Source organism: Dermacentor silvarum, chromosome 11, assembly GCF_013339745.2.
Source record: "Dermacentor silvarum isolate Dsil-2018 chromosome 11, BIME_Dsil_1.4, whole genome shotgun sequence".
NCBI lineage: Eukaryota > Metazoa > Arthropoda > Arachnida > Ixodida > Ixodidae > Dermacentor > Dermacentor silvarum.
In genome coordinates, this window is record NC_051164.1 from 83001151 (window position 1) to 83015920 (window position 14770).

At 44.3% G+C, this 14770-nt stretch overlaps 1 protein-coding gene across 2 annotated transcripts in view; it reads left to right on the forward strand.

Annotated features, from left to right (window-relative positions):
* The window catches only part of LOC119433538 (heat shock protein 68), a 17314-nt gene continuing 2544 nt past the window's right edge, over nt 1-14770 (forward strand). The window contains exon 1 of one of the 2 annotated variants that reach the window (XM_037700788.2): nt 1-830. In XM_037700788.2, the coding sequence (XP_037556716.2) occupies nt 143-830 (688 nt within the window). In that variant the 5' untranslated portion in view covers nt 1-142. Of the gene's footprint in view, nt 1063-14770 lie in introns of both variants that reach the window. The other variant, XM_049659238.1, reaches the window with a different exon arrangement.

Sequence of the window (14770 nt, forward strand, 5' to 3'; positions counted from 1 at the left end):
GGTTCGCGAAGCTTCTGGGCGTTTCTAGAAAAGCGCGCGAACGGTATAAATCGCGCGCCGATGGAGCTCCCGTCAGACTTGTGACTTGAATCACGAAAGCAACAGTTCTGAATCAGAACGCAATTTACACAACGCACTCATCATGCCTAGCCGCATGCAGTCAGACGTCCCAGCCATCGGGATCGACCTGGGCACCACGTATTCCTGCGTGGGCGTCTTCCAACACGGTCGCGTCGAGATCATCGCCAACGATCAGGGCAATCGCACGACGCCGAGCTACGTTGCCTTCACGGACACGGAGCGGCTGATCGGCGATGCAGCCAAGGCACAGGCGGCCATGAACCCCGAGAACACGGTGTTCGATGCCAAGAGGCTGATCGGGCGCCGCTACGACGACCCCAAGATCCAAGACGATATCCGGCACTGGCCCTTCAAGGTGGAGAACGATGGAGGCAAGCCGAAGATCAGCGTCGAGTTCAAGGGCGAGCGCAAGCGTTTCAACCCGGAGGAGATCAGCGCCATGGTTTTGACCAAGATGAAGGAGACTGCCGAGGCGTATCTGGGAAAGAAGGTGAGCGACGCCGTCATCACGGTGCCAGCTTACTTCAATGATTCTCAGAGGCAGGCCACGAAGGATGCTGGCGCTATCGCGGGTCTTAACGTGCTGCGTATCATCAACGAACCCACGGCAGCTGCGCTAGCCTATGGCCTCGATAAGAACTTGCGTGGGGAGAAGAACGTCCTCATCTTTGACCTGGGTGGCGGCACCTTCGACGTTTCCGTGCTGACCATCGACGAGGGCTCCATGTTCGAAGTCCGCTCCACGGCAGGTGACACGCACCTGGGAGGTGAAGATTTCGACAACCGGATGGTGGAGCACTTTGTGCAGGAATTCAAGCGGAAGCACCGCAAGGACCTCAGGGTGAACCCTCGAGCTCTTCGAAGACTGCGCACCGCTTGTGAGCGCGCCAAGAGGACGCTGTCAAGCTCCGCCGAAGCGAGCATCGAGATCGACGCGCTCTTCGAGGGCATCGACTTCTACAGCAAGATCACCCGTGCCAGGTTCGAAGAGCTCTGCATGGACCTGTTCCGCAGCACACTCGAACCAGTGGAGCGAGCGCTTCGCGACGCCAAGATGGACAAGTCGCAGATCCACGACGTCGTCCTCGTCGGCGGCTCTACTCGAATCCCCAAGGTGCAGAAGCTGCTCAAGGACTTCTTCAACGGCAAGGAACTCTCCATGGGCATCAACCCGGACGAAGCAGTGGCATACGGTGCCGCGGTGCAGGCAGCCGTTCTCAGCGGCGACTCGAGCGACTCCATCCGCGACGTGCTGCTGGTTGACGTGGCACCGCTGTCTTTGGGCATCGAAACAGCGGGTGGGGTCATGACCCGCATCGTGGAGCGCAACTCCCGCATTCCGTGCAAGACGTCGCAGACGTTCACCACGTATTCGGACAACCAACCTGCGGTCACCATCCAAGTTTACGAAGGTGAACGTGCCCTGACGAAAGACAACCACCTGCTGGGAACTTTTAACTTAAATGGCATTCCACCAGCACCTAGAGGAGTTCCACAGATCGAAGTCACCTTCGACATGGACGCCAACGGCATCCTGCAGGTCTCGGCCCGAGACAAAAGCACTGGCAAACAGGAGAGCATTCGCATCACCAACGACAAGGGTCGACTCTCCAAGGAAAGATATCGAGCGCATGCTTGCCGAGGCCGAAAAGTACAAGCAGGAAGACGATGCACAGCGCGAGAGGGTGGCCGCCAGGAACTCCCTGGAGTCGTACGTGTATGGTGTCAAGCAGGCTGCCGAAGAAGCCGGGGACAGGCTGTCATCCTCAGAGAAGGACTCTGTGCTGTCAAAGTGTCGCGAAACCATCTCGTGGATCGACAGCAACAGCCTGGCCGAGAAAGAAGAGTACGAGCATCGTCTTAAGGAACTTCAGCAGGCTTGCATGCCAATCATGAGCAAACTCCACCAGCCACAAGGACCAAAGCACGGGTCAACACCTCACCACGCCGGGCCCACTGTGGAGGAGGTGGACTGAGTGAGGAACTGATATCTAGGTTTTTTTAATTTGTAATATATTCATCTAGTCACCTATTTATTGCCATCAAACATACTGTAAAAAATTGTTGATAATAAAGCAACTATTTCTTTTTACATAGTCTTGTGTGAATGTTAAGGTGATGCGACGGCTTCACTGAATGCCTGTCGTTTCCTCACCTGTGCAATTCCGTTCTCAGCTATGGGACAAGGACCTTCTGCAATATGTCAGTGGCAATGTTTCACACTTTTAGTTATGATTTTTTTCAGCTCAAGAATACTGCCAGATAACTTTTGGTGTTCTTAGTAGAATGGCAGGGTAAGTATGTAGCATTGATTATTAGAAATAATCCCTCAAGTGGTTACCTTAAGCATGAATCCAATGGAGTATGACTCTCAAAAGTATAGATATAATGCGAGCTTGCATAGCCTGAGTGTAATTCGTAACTTCTATTGCAGGTCATAACATAAGCACCGGATAGCTGTCTATAATTGTTTACCTAAGTGTTGCCACTAGAGTGAAACAGGGCTCAGCTTTTGGTGATGACAGCAAGTGAACCTAAGTTGTGGCACAATAGTCTGTTGTCTGTGGTGCAGAGTGCCGAATGACCACGAAGAAAAGTAGGTGAGGAAGCAAGTGCAGGATACAAGCAACGGGTCAGATTCAGGGTAGCATGCATGGGGGGGAGGGGGGGGGCGTTATGTGTGGTGGAAACACATTACACGAGCTTAGACAATGCTTAGGATGATAATAAAGTAAATTGTGTGAATCACATTTACCTTTATGGCACGTAATTAATCGGTTCATGAAAGCTTTGCTTCGCATATATTTGAACATGTGCTTTAAATCCAATGTTATTGACTGCATTCATAAAAGTATTCAAGCTAGCTATTAGACTGGGAAGGCTTAGGGTGAGGATCAATGGCGAATATCTCGGCAACCTTCAGTTTGCAGATGCCATTGTCCTGTTCAGCAACACTGGGGACGAATTACAACAAATGATTGAGGATCAACCTCAGCCGAGAAAGAGTAAGGGTGGGGTTGAATATTTATACGCATAAGACAAAAATAATGTTCAGTAGCCTGGCAACGGAACAAGAATTCAGAATCGTCAGTCTATCTCCAGAGCCTGTAAAGGAGTACGTTTATCTAGGTAAATTACTCACAGAGGACCCTGATCATGAAAAGGAAACTTACAGAAGAATAAAAATGGGTTGGAGTACATATGGCAGGCATCACCAAATCCTGAATGGAAGCTCACCACTGTCGTTGAAATGAAAAGTGTATAATCATTGCATTCTACCGGTGATAACATATGGGGCAATAACAGGGAAAAATGGAGCTGGGCAGGTCATGTAATGTGTAGGATGAGAAGGACGGCAGAAGACTAGTTCGGGTGATGAAGTTAGCAAATTTGCAGGCGCAAATTGGAATTGGCTAGCGCAAGACAGGGGTAATTGGAGATCGCAGGGAGAGGCCTTCATCCTGCAGTGAAAATAAATATAGGCCGATGATGATGATTATGGTGACTAAATCTGCATAATTTTTTCAAATATTTTTTTCAGTGATTACCTCAAATTTTCCCTTTGTGACAGCATATGGAGGCTGCGCATTCATAACGACCTGCCCTTCGTCCTCTGTATTAGCACACTGTCTTATGAAGTGGCAAGAAAGAACTTTCCCCTTTACAGTGAAACATATATAACTATATATTTTCTTATATTTGCGCCAATGTGACTCAGTCGAAGCGTATGAAACTTGCCAAGTTCAGTCTTTGGCTCCTGCTAGAGTGCAATGTGTAGTCCACCTTTACCACTAGACAAATTAACCACTCCTGAACAGGTGCAAACAATATCCACGATGTCACAGCTGGCTGGTGCGAGAACTTCAAGGCAGTGTCGTCACCCGTCATCCATTTGTGAAAGTGCTCTGGCTTATCAAACCCCCTGTTATGGTTACAGTGGCCTTTTTGGTATTGTAGAAGGGTAATTTAATAATGCAGCTGAAGTCATTTTTCTCTTTAGTGTTGCTTTAATGCACCAAAGCAACACGCATGCTATGAGAGACGCCGCAGAGGTGGGCTCGAGATGAACTTCGACCACATGTGGTTCTTTACCATGCACCTGCATCTACGTACACGACGGTTTTTGCATTCTGCCCCTATCGGAATGGGACAGCTGGGAATTAAACCTACGCTAATTCAGCAGCATAACTGAGCCACTGTGACATGTAAATAGCATGAAATGAATGTACTGTATACACAGAACAGATCTTATGCCATTGCGAATAATGCTTCAGTTTATGGTGTCTGTGCAATGAGTGAGTGACATAGTAGGGAATAGTACAGCGACCAAGAGGTGGTCTACCCTACACACTTTTGCATACAAATTTGCATGTCTTGTTCTAGAGCCAATTCTGGTAGGTAATCTCTCAGTTGCTTAAAATCCTAGCGAGATTCATGGCATGGACAAGTTTACCTCCCTGACGTGTGTAAAATGCTTTTGATATTTTCATTAGAATGTCTATTTGGGGCAGAAAGCTGATTTTGCTCAAGCTAATCAGATGCCATAATTGGGCGAGCATACTTGGTGCGCATTGATCGGTCATAGTCTGTTAGTGGATCTGTGAAAAGGAGTGGTATGTCACCCTTCCTACAGATCAGTGTTACTTTTATGTTGTGTATTGCTCGAGTGCGCTGACGAGATGGTCACTGCAGTGAGACATCAGGTTCGACATTACATCACACAAAATCACACAAATAAATGTGATTGATCAAGACTATGGGTGTACGGTCTGCACAGAGGTAGAACACATAGCCTGCACATAGCTCGAGACACACAACTGGCTCTGCAGCAAGTTGAAGCTGTAGAGCCTTTGAAATACTGTGAAATCTTGCAATAAATGCATACACTTGTTGCAAACAATTTTATGTGAATAAACATTAACGATTCAATTCTGAATGTTCATCCATGAAATACTCGCCAAGAAATTTCTTTATAGCAGGCGATTATTTTACTTCCACCTGGATTTCAAAGGTACAGTAAGCGCATAGTTTCCATTGGGTGCATTCACCTGTAACATAAAAAAAAAAGTTGACAGTCACTTTAATATACGCTAAGGAGGATGAAGGTGAAAGCCTGCACACACACGAGACATTCATTAAATTACTTGACATTCTCATTCGAATGCATTGTTACTTCCTATTACTTGTTTTCTCCAACCCAAGGTCATGGGTTCGAGTGCCTTAATTAAGTACATCTTAATTAACTTTGCCCTAATTAACACCAAGGGTCCTGGGTTTGACTCCCCCAAAGGTTGTGGGTTTGAGTGCCTTAAGTCTATATTAACACCAAATGTTGTGGGTTTCACTCCCACCAAAGGTTGCGGGTTCGAGTGCTTTAATTAACCCTATAATTAACACCTAAGGTCGTGAGCTCGAGTGCCTTAATTAACTATATCCTAGTTGTGCCTTAACACCAAAGGTTGTGGGTTTGAGTGCCTTAATTAAATTTATAATAATTAACTGTGCCTTAATTAACATCACCTTAGCACCAATGGTCATGGGTTCGACTCCCACCAAAGGTCATGGGTCCAAGTACCTTGATTAACTCTATCATTATTAACTGTGCCTCAATTAACTTCACCTTAAGTAACACCAAAGGTTGTGGGTTTGAGTGCCTTAAGTCTATATTAACACCAAATGTTGTGGGTTTCACTCCCACCAAAGGTTGCGGGTTCGAGTGCTTTAATTAACCCTCTAACTAACACCTAAGGTCGTGAGCTCGAGTGCCTTAATTAACTATATCCTAGTTGTGCCTTAACACCAAAGGTTGTGGGTTTGAGTGCCTTAATTAAATTTATAATAATTAACTGTGCCTTAATTAACATCACCTTAGCACCAATGGTCATGGGTTCGACTCCCACCAAAGGTCATGGGTCCAAGTACCTTGATTAACTCTATCATTATTAACTGTGCCTCAATTAACTTCACCTTAAGTAACACCAAAGGTTGTGGGTTTGAGTGCCTTAATTAACTCTTAATTAACTCTATCTTAACTAAGGTAGAGTTAATTAAAGCACTAGAACCCACGACCTTTGTTGGTGGTGCCATGAATTTTGGTGCCAGAACGTCGGATTTTTCGACACCTTAGCCATCTAAGGCTTTCGCCTCAATAAACTTATTCTGCGAAAAAAAAAAAGAGACCTTCTTTCACTACACATGGAAGTTTCAGACCTGCATGCGAGCATCATAATGAAAGAAAAGTACAAAACCCAATAAAGTGCATAAGCACCTAAATTAGAATGTAGAACTTTAAGAGGGCGGATGAGTGCGGCTTGTTTTCAGTAAGCAAAGAAAAGGGTCAGCATGTTGTATGACTTGGCTTCAGTGATATTGACACAGATCTAGCATACAAGTACAGTTCAAGATTCAGAGTTAAAGGATAACTCTAGCTGTATCATTAGTTATCCATGATTTAACTTGGTTAGTCCAATTTCTGGCTTTGAATAATTTCTAATAATAGAAGGATCAAACATGCAATGAAACACACGTAAAACATCTGTACAGCCAGGGGCTCCGGAACCGGGGGGCAGTGGTGGCATGCCCCCAAACTCCAAGCTGTTCCGACCGCCAACCCCCCCCCCTCCCCTCCTCCCTCCACCCATGAGGCTAGCGACTCCTTTGACTAGTCCAGAACGCTGCCTATTTTCACCTGGTTCAATGTATCTTCCATCCTGAAGTGGTTCTCGAGGAGGGGAAGGCTGGCACTCTATTCTGCAGCCCTTGGAGGAGCCCGTCTCAGCGCAACGACTTTAGGATTCGACTTCGTTCTCTACCTTTTTTTTTTGCCCCTATACAAGGCCATGAAAAGCAAGAAGATAACAAAGGTCGGTGTAAGCCTGTTCCTAGAAAACCACAATTTAAATCAGTAGTTGGTGACATGTATTCTTTCTTTAAAAGCCTTGTCAACCCGCTCGTTCGAAGTTGTCATTCATAGTTTGTATATAATGTGTGTCCTCACTAATAAATCTCATTAGATTCTTATCAGACTGCAGGATCCATTTCTCTGCACTGCGCTTCGTCAGTGGTCGTTGAGACTCAAGTTTAGCAGGGGTGTGCAGGACAAGTTTGATTTCCTTAAAATGCGCTTTCCTAAAGGATGTAGGCGTGTATTTGGAGAACTCGACAGACCCTGCGAACATCGCACCTGGATGCTCAATTCTGGCCTCCTCAAAATTCGAATGAGGTTACAGTTTGTTATCATTTGAAGAACGTATGAAATTTCCTAGGTATATTGTACGCAAATTAACCCACAATCCGCGGATTTTCCGAACAGTGCCGGACATCAGAATTAACCGCACATTAAATAAATCACACTTTTTATGTTTCATTAATAAAGTCTGCTTTCATAAAAAGCAGTTAAATGTAGTAATTATATATATATATATATATATATATATATATAGAGAGAGAGAGAGAGAGGTGAACTACACGATGCGACATGAGTCCCCAGACGTCTCCCCCACACATCTGATATACTGCCGGAGCCCCTGTGTACAACGAATTCTTTGCAAGCCATATTAAAAGCAGCAGTGCCAAAGAAGACCAGGTGCACAAGTGAATGAAAAGAAGCCGGGACACCATACTCAAACCTGAAGTTTAATCAGTAGGACAGGACAAATATACATACACTTTGGAGATCACTCCTACGATGCATGAAGTAACTCATCTTGCTGGAAAAAAAACCTTCTTTATTGTTATTTCTGAAACAGTTTCCAAAGAGAACCTACTCATGCCAAAACAATGGAGGCAAAATGTGATCAGTGAGTGCACCATAGAGGAATAAGCAATCCTGCAGGCAGTGATGAAGCACATCATGCACATCTGCAGGCCCACACTCAACTGCACAACTTCAAATTAATTGACGAGCATGGTTTGTTTTTAGTAAGTTAAGCCAACACATCAATTCCACTTGAAGGAGGGTGTCAGAGAACTGGTCTGCAAGTCAAACGTGTCAATTGCCCTCGTGGATATCAGTTGACGAGATACAAGTACGAAGTACTCTTGTTTTTACATTATTGCTATGATTGTTGCATTTGGTGAACTATTTTGCAAGCCAACACTAACAACAAAATTATTTCGTGTCGAGACATTGCGATGTAGCAGTGCTTCATTTTCACACCAACTGAAAGTGGCTCATAACCATCCTAGTCTATAGTGGCAGTATTCTCCGTGCCATTTTAATTTTGTACATACTCTGAATGTTGTGAAGCTTTCTGCTAAGAATATGACATTGGGTGGGATTGCAAAATAAGATTTAGTAGTCGTATCGAGGTCTGTGCTTGATGAGTGGGTCATTTAGAACAATTTAATTCACTCAACTCAGTAGCACCTTAGTGCTGTATATATATCATCCTCAAACCCTACAAAATGCTAGTATAATAAAAAAAAGTGAACTTTCCCCATCAGAACGACTTCGACATGGGTCATAACACACACCACACCAATCGTGCACTAATAACTGTTTATTTCAGATGATTGGTTGATACATATTTATACACACGTTTTATCCTAATTAAAGGAAAACTGAGACATCCACCCAAATGTAGCAATTTGCTACAATGGAAACCCAACCGGGTTCCTCGAAAGAAAGCCTCGCAGTTGAAGAAAAATTCGTCCTGGTTCGAGTCCCGGACCAGGATGAATTTTTCTTCAATTGCGAGGCTTTCTTTCGAGGAACCCGGTTGGGTTTCCATTGTAGCAAATTGCTACATTTGGGTGGATGTCTCAGTTTTCCTTTAATTACTTATCTCCACCTAGCGGATTTCTGCTGAACTATTACGTCACACGTTTTATACTAGCAACACAACACCTGTTAAAGTCGGGTTGTATTGTAAACCGGTCTCTTACAATGAGAAAAATTAGTTGTTTGATCACCCTGTAAGTGGACTTTTTTCCAGTATGTCTAGATAAAAGTCTCTTTTGCTTGCCTAAACACATAGATACAGTAACATCATATATGTGATGGCGGTTCCTTGTCTTCACTTTTCATGCTGAATTGGTGTGCATTTGAAGTGGACTATACATTCATTTTTCATCATCACTGGTGATGCAGTGGTACATCTAACGGGAAGTATCAATATTCACAAAAAGCGGTGGCAACAATATTATTACACACTGGATATACGGTGCCATGTGCATTGAGCTTAATGTTACGCCAGAATATTTTACCTTATCATTTCTGGTTTAACTTATGGAAAGAATGAAAGCTAGCTGTTGTCCAAGAGGGTGGCGGACCTGTGTACGTGTGCCTCAAAACTGCACAAGACATGTCAGCTCCTGATAGCAACAAGCTATAGGTGCTTTCTATTAAAAAAAAGAAAGAAAAAAAAAAGACCTTAGGGTCAAGTTCTTCAGGACTCTGAAGGTGACTGCCAGTACTATTCGTGCATACAAATTTCATGCTGCTCGGTTTCTTCCAAAGCTCATAAAAAAGAAAAAGCAGCGTCATAGTCATCAGTACAAATCTGCACTATTGCAAATGCAAATGTGTAAATGTAACGCTTGTACATCACATCCACAAACTGTTCAGAGCAATTTAATCATAGGCAGAAAATTTTCAGTTTCCCGGGGGAGGGGTGGGGGGGGCTGCGGCCTGACCAGGTTTCTGAACCCCGCCTATGTATGCATACATACATATATATATATATTACCTTTAATAACAGTTACACTAGAAACATCGTGTGACCTCGAAAGATTGTTCGTTGAAGTGACGAGCTTATATGAGTATTTGCAAGACCTCATGGTAGCAGACAATACAGTTTTACAGCCGGAGTCCCCTCACACCGCCAAGAGACTGGCGTCTCTTGGTTGAGCCATGCGACAAGCGAATTCAGTTAAACACATTAGGGAGATATATGTGTTTTGTGCGTATTAAGTCACACAAGTACACATCTATGAAAAAAGCAATGTAACGGCTTGTAAAAGTTTTAACACAATGCATACAATCAAGAAATATTTTTCTAACGAAAGGTCAGTTATTGAGAAGATAAGACACAATATACATAAAAATTAAACAATATATAACAATTTCTAAACACAACTTATGACTACAACTATTAGCATAAGAATAATGTGATTCCATAACGCAATAGTTTCATTAAATTGTCAAAGCATGCCTTTGTCACTGGTTTCGTTTATTTTCCGGAGGCAGAATAATGGATTATAGAGTAAAAATCATCAGGAGCCCAAATAAATAAACATATTAACAAATAAATAAATAAGACACCGATATCTCAAGAGCGCGAAAGGAATCGATAGCAAATATAGGAACAGCGCGGATTGTGTTATTGAGCAGCAAATGCACCACATGACGAATAAAAATAAATAAGGAAAATGCACAGATAGACTAGGGAGTTTTACAAATAGCACTCCCACGCATATTTTTTTACCCAAATGGCCTCAGTCTGCTTGTGCTGTTATGTACTCCATTTTCGTTCCTTTCTAAAACTTGTTGCGTTGTTTTCTAAGTCAGGTGGTTTGCTTTGACTTGTAAGTTGGTGCCTTTCTCTCTCCTATTAAAGACATCAGTTTGTTGTCTGACGCGATGATTTCACCATCATTGAAAAAATGTTCCTTTGGGCACTTGATTTGGAAATGAAGTCAGCAATCTTATTCAAATTGATTTTGCGGGAGAGTTCTTTGTGGGTGTGCAAAATTTCCGGATGGTTCAAACGGGCTTGTCCAGTTGTCGACCGCAAGTACATTTTCCATCGTTGAAGGCAAGAAAAGGACCTCTCGGATGTGGTCAACAAGACCGGTATGGCCAACGCAAATTTTTTTAGCTTGGCCATTTCCGGAAAAAGGTTTCACAGGTGTTTGCCCATTCCCCCCGTAAACATGTGCACGACGTCCTCAAATGTGTGCAATGATGCCGACCTTCTGGCTTAAAATGTCAGTCAGCATATCTCTGTCTGTGCAAAATCAGGCGTCCTGGCTCAAGGTCGTCACCGTAGAACTATGTTATATATGCTTCGTCTTCCTTCCTTATGGCAAGCTGCTCAATGTGAGACTTATGCTGCCACATATCAAGTGGATACCTGCTGTTTAACGAAGACAGCACTGTGTCAAGTACTTCATACAACCTCTGGCTGTACATGTCATTCGCTGATGGAAACACGTGAGCCGAGGAACCTTCTTGATAGCGGCGTGGAGTCTTCTTTCGCCTAGCAGCTAGAACACACGAGTCCTCAACTCCTACTTTTCCTGCCTCTGCCATACAAACGCGGGTCACGCGCTTTATTTTGGAGTTAATCTGCGCAGAGTTCAAGCTTGGGCCATCCAAGATGGCTGGTCCCTTCGCGTGTGCTGTCTCCCCACACGCCTAGTGTTATGTTTCCGCTGGTGGAAAATATGCTTCCTATTCAGCGTCAGACAAGTTCTGGCGAAGTACAGATAAGCGAGGTGCCCACTATTGGTTTTGTCGTTCGTGCTCATGCTGCATTTGTAGCCGGTGCACATTGCAAAGTCCGCAGCCGCGGTACAAGGGAGCTTGACGCCTGTTTTCTATTTCTCCTCTTATTGCGACAGCAACTATATCGACACTACAGGAAAATTTTCGCTGTCGTCGTCGGCGTGATATTCCATATAAAGTCCAAAAGTCATATGAGTGAGCGACCCATACACTGTTGGTGCGAGAAAAAGCCTGTAACACTGAGCCAAAAAGGACGGCGGCTTGATGGAGACTATCTTTCCAACGCGCTCAATATTCGGATTAGTTGGAGGTCACGTGATCAAATGCGCACATGGGGAGGAGAGCACACGTCTTCTCATCTAGCCCTGCCGCAGCTGCGAATGACTGTGCGCGATTGACACTTACGCGGCCCGTGTGCCGTATCCAATTGTTGATAATCATTGAGGGGTGCAATGATCAAGGGCGAGCAGGGATGGCTGCTAACTTCATGTGCGCTGTCTTCCTTCTTAGGCTGTTTTTCTGTGCCCCAAGTGTTGCAGATCGCATACCCTAAGTTAAGAGACAGGAGTAATTGGGCCATCCTGTAGTAGACACAATTATATGCAGATATGATGATGAATCTAATTTTCGGAGTCGCGGTGAATCGCATAGCTGTACAAACCGTTCGCCCCTGCTGCCGGCGTTCTTCATAATGCCAACGTTGTGATAGCGACTGCTCGTGGTCATCCAGCGAGATATTTACAGGTTTACATGATCCGTACATTCCACAATGTTCGTTCTTTTAATCAGTAAGTAAATGTTACTACAATTCTATAGGCGATATAACCAACGTACAGACTCGTGTGAGGGCCGCATTTCTTTGCCGCAATTTTGACGAGCCTTACATGAAACCGGGCCATTTTATCAAATTTTCCCAACTACGAGTATGAAATCGGCTGTAAACCTCCGCGATTGCCTCCTCTCGCCATCTATAGTCGTGTACAACTTTAGAAGGCAGCAGCATTTGCCCCTCATAGGCGGATGCACACGAGCATCCCCCAATTGACGCGCACTCTAGACGGTGACGTCATGAGCCGGACGGCCGATGACCTCGCCGACGGAGGACATGGCAGCCCGCGCTTCGAGCTGGGCCGAGTCGCGTCAGCGGGACTATTTCTTTAGTCGCGGTGCCAATCGGCTACTGCACTTCAGTGATGAGGGCGGGGCGCCTCTCCTGTCTTCTTAAGCTGTAACCGACTTTTTTCTATAAGTGCGACACGCGAAAGCACACTGCGCGGGAAAATTCACAGTGGAGCGCGATCTGAATCAGCGCTGAACGCGATTGCTTCTCGGTTGGATTTGTAAAAAATATTTGCTTTCAAGTTGGGGGTACGGCTCTTACACAGATTTATACGGGAAGAATCTTCCTTCGTGTAATTGTCTTGTGCTTCACTATCACTAATATTGCTTCGCCTTTCCGACGAAACTGCAGCCTCTTTTTTTTTTTTTTTTTATTCTGAGTCCTAGTAAAAGCTCTGCTGCGCATGACTGCTATTGATTCTGATTTCAAGAGAATCCGACTTGACCTCACTTCGGTTACTAAGTTAATTATATATATTTATGACCTCTGCATGCACGTTGTGATGTTTCCATCCCCAATATATGTTGTAAATTATAATAAGTTTTTTTTTCATGAGTCGCTCTCATTATCTACCGGAAAGAGAAGCAATGCTGAGACACATATCATTCACGTGCATTTCACCCACCGTTAATAAAAGACTCTGCCGAAGGGGTCACTGCAGTCTGCAGGTCTTTTCCAGTGTCAAAAAAGCATGCAACACAATTTGTAGCGAGTTGAACATACAGCAACATATTCATTCTGTAGACATAGGCTATCCGTATCATTAGAAATAATTGTTAGTTGGCTACCTCTTTCTCTTTAAAAATATGATAAACTTTGTCGTGTGTACACATTGAAATATTATAATGTGTCTGTGCATGGTGTTCACACTGGAAATTAAAATAAAATGTTGAAGGTGAAAAAATACGGATGAGGTAGTTGGTGCTACTAATGTGCTTGTTTTCCTATTGTCAGGATTTTCATAAATAAAGCGAAAGTATGAATAAAAGCCGTGCACGTCGCCGTCAACAATGATGCAGTTAGCTATTAGCCACGATAATATTATAAGGGAAAAGGTAGAGACAACCAAAAAAGAAAAAAAGAAGAAAAAAAAAACGCTTTGGGTAACAGGTCTCTGGTAATGACATTTTAGGAGCGGGGGCAGAGCCCCCCGCGGAACACTTCGGATGGGGCTCGAGCCCCGGAACTCCCCCCATAGTCGGCGCCTATGAATTCATTTTTGAGATTTTTTGTCGATCTACCAACGCGATAAAGGGGCTGGGTGTTAGGACGATTTGACGTCAATATAAGGTTCAAAATTATCACCATAGGGCAACACATGAGACATAAAAACAACACGCACTATTAGGAGCAGATAAGGACCGTATATGGCACACATATGTCAAGCTGCTGTGTTGTGTCGAAGACAAGTTCTGAGAATCTGTGCATACATATACGCTCTGAGCCTATCTTTGCTGACCCGTCGTGCTTAGGGCTGAGGTTCTGTTAGTTTACTTTGTTGAGATGATACCATACGTGTTCGATTCCACGACTCTTGCCGCTGATATTAAATCTACTTATATACCGCTTGCGTCTAGACTAGAATAGCGCAACGTCACAGCTAGAAGCACGCGTGAAGATATGCCCACAAAGCTATTTGATCGCTGGTCGCACGTGAAAGAAACGCCGTGTAAGAAATTTGTCTTGAGCTTGTCAATTTGTGAACCATATTTTAGAGGAAAGAGCACATACAAACTTCCAGCAGCTGCTAGAATGCTTCTCGGACCTCCGAGAACGAAATAATCACGGATCACTTTGTTACGATGACGTACCGACGGTGAAGCTAAAGACATCAAACTAACTGTTATGACAATAACTAATCATTTAAACACAGAGCCTAGCTGACGAGCGCTTACTCCAATGGGTCCAAAAGTCTACAAGGCGGTCACGGCACAGAACACCTACATAAACTTGGTCACTGTATGGTTGCTAGAAGCAACGGAATGAACTGTTTACATCTCGCCGGAATGCGAATATTCTCGCGCATTCGCGATCCAGCCAGCTGATCCAACGAAGCCGGAGTGCAACAAGGCGCTACATAAGTAGCTTTAAAGTGTATAGAGCTTCATCAATGCAAACGA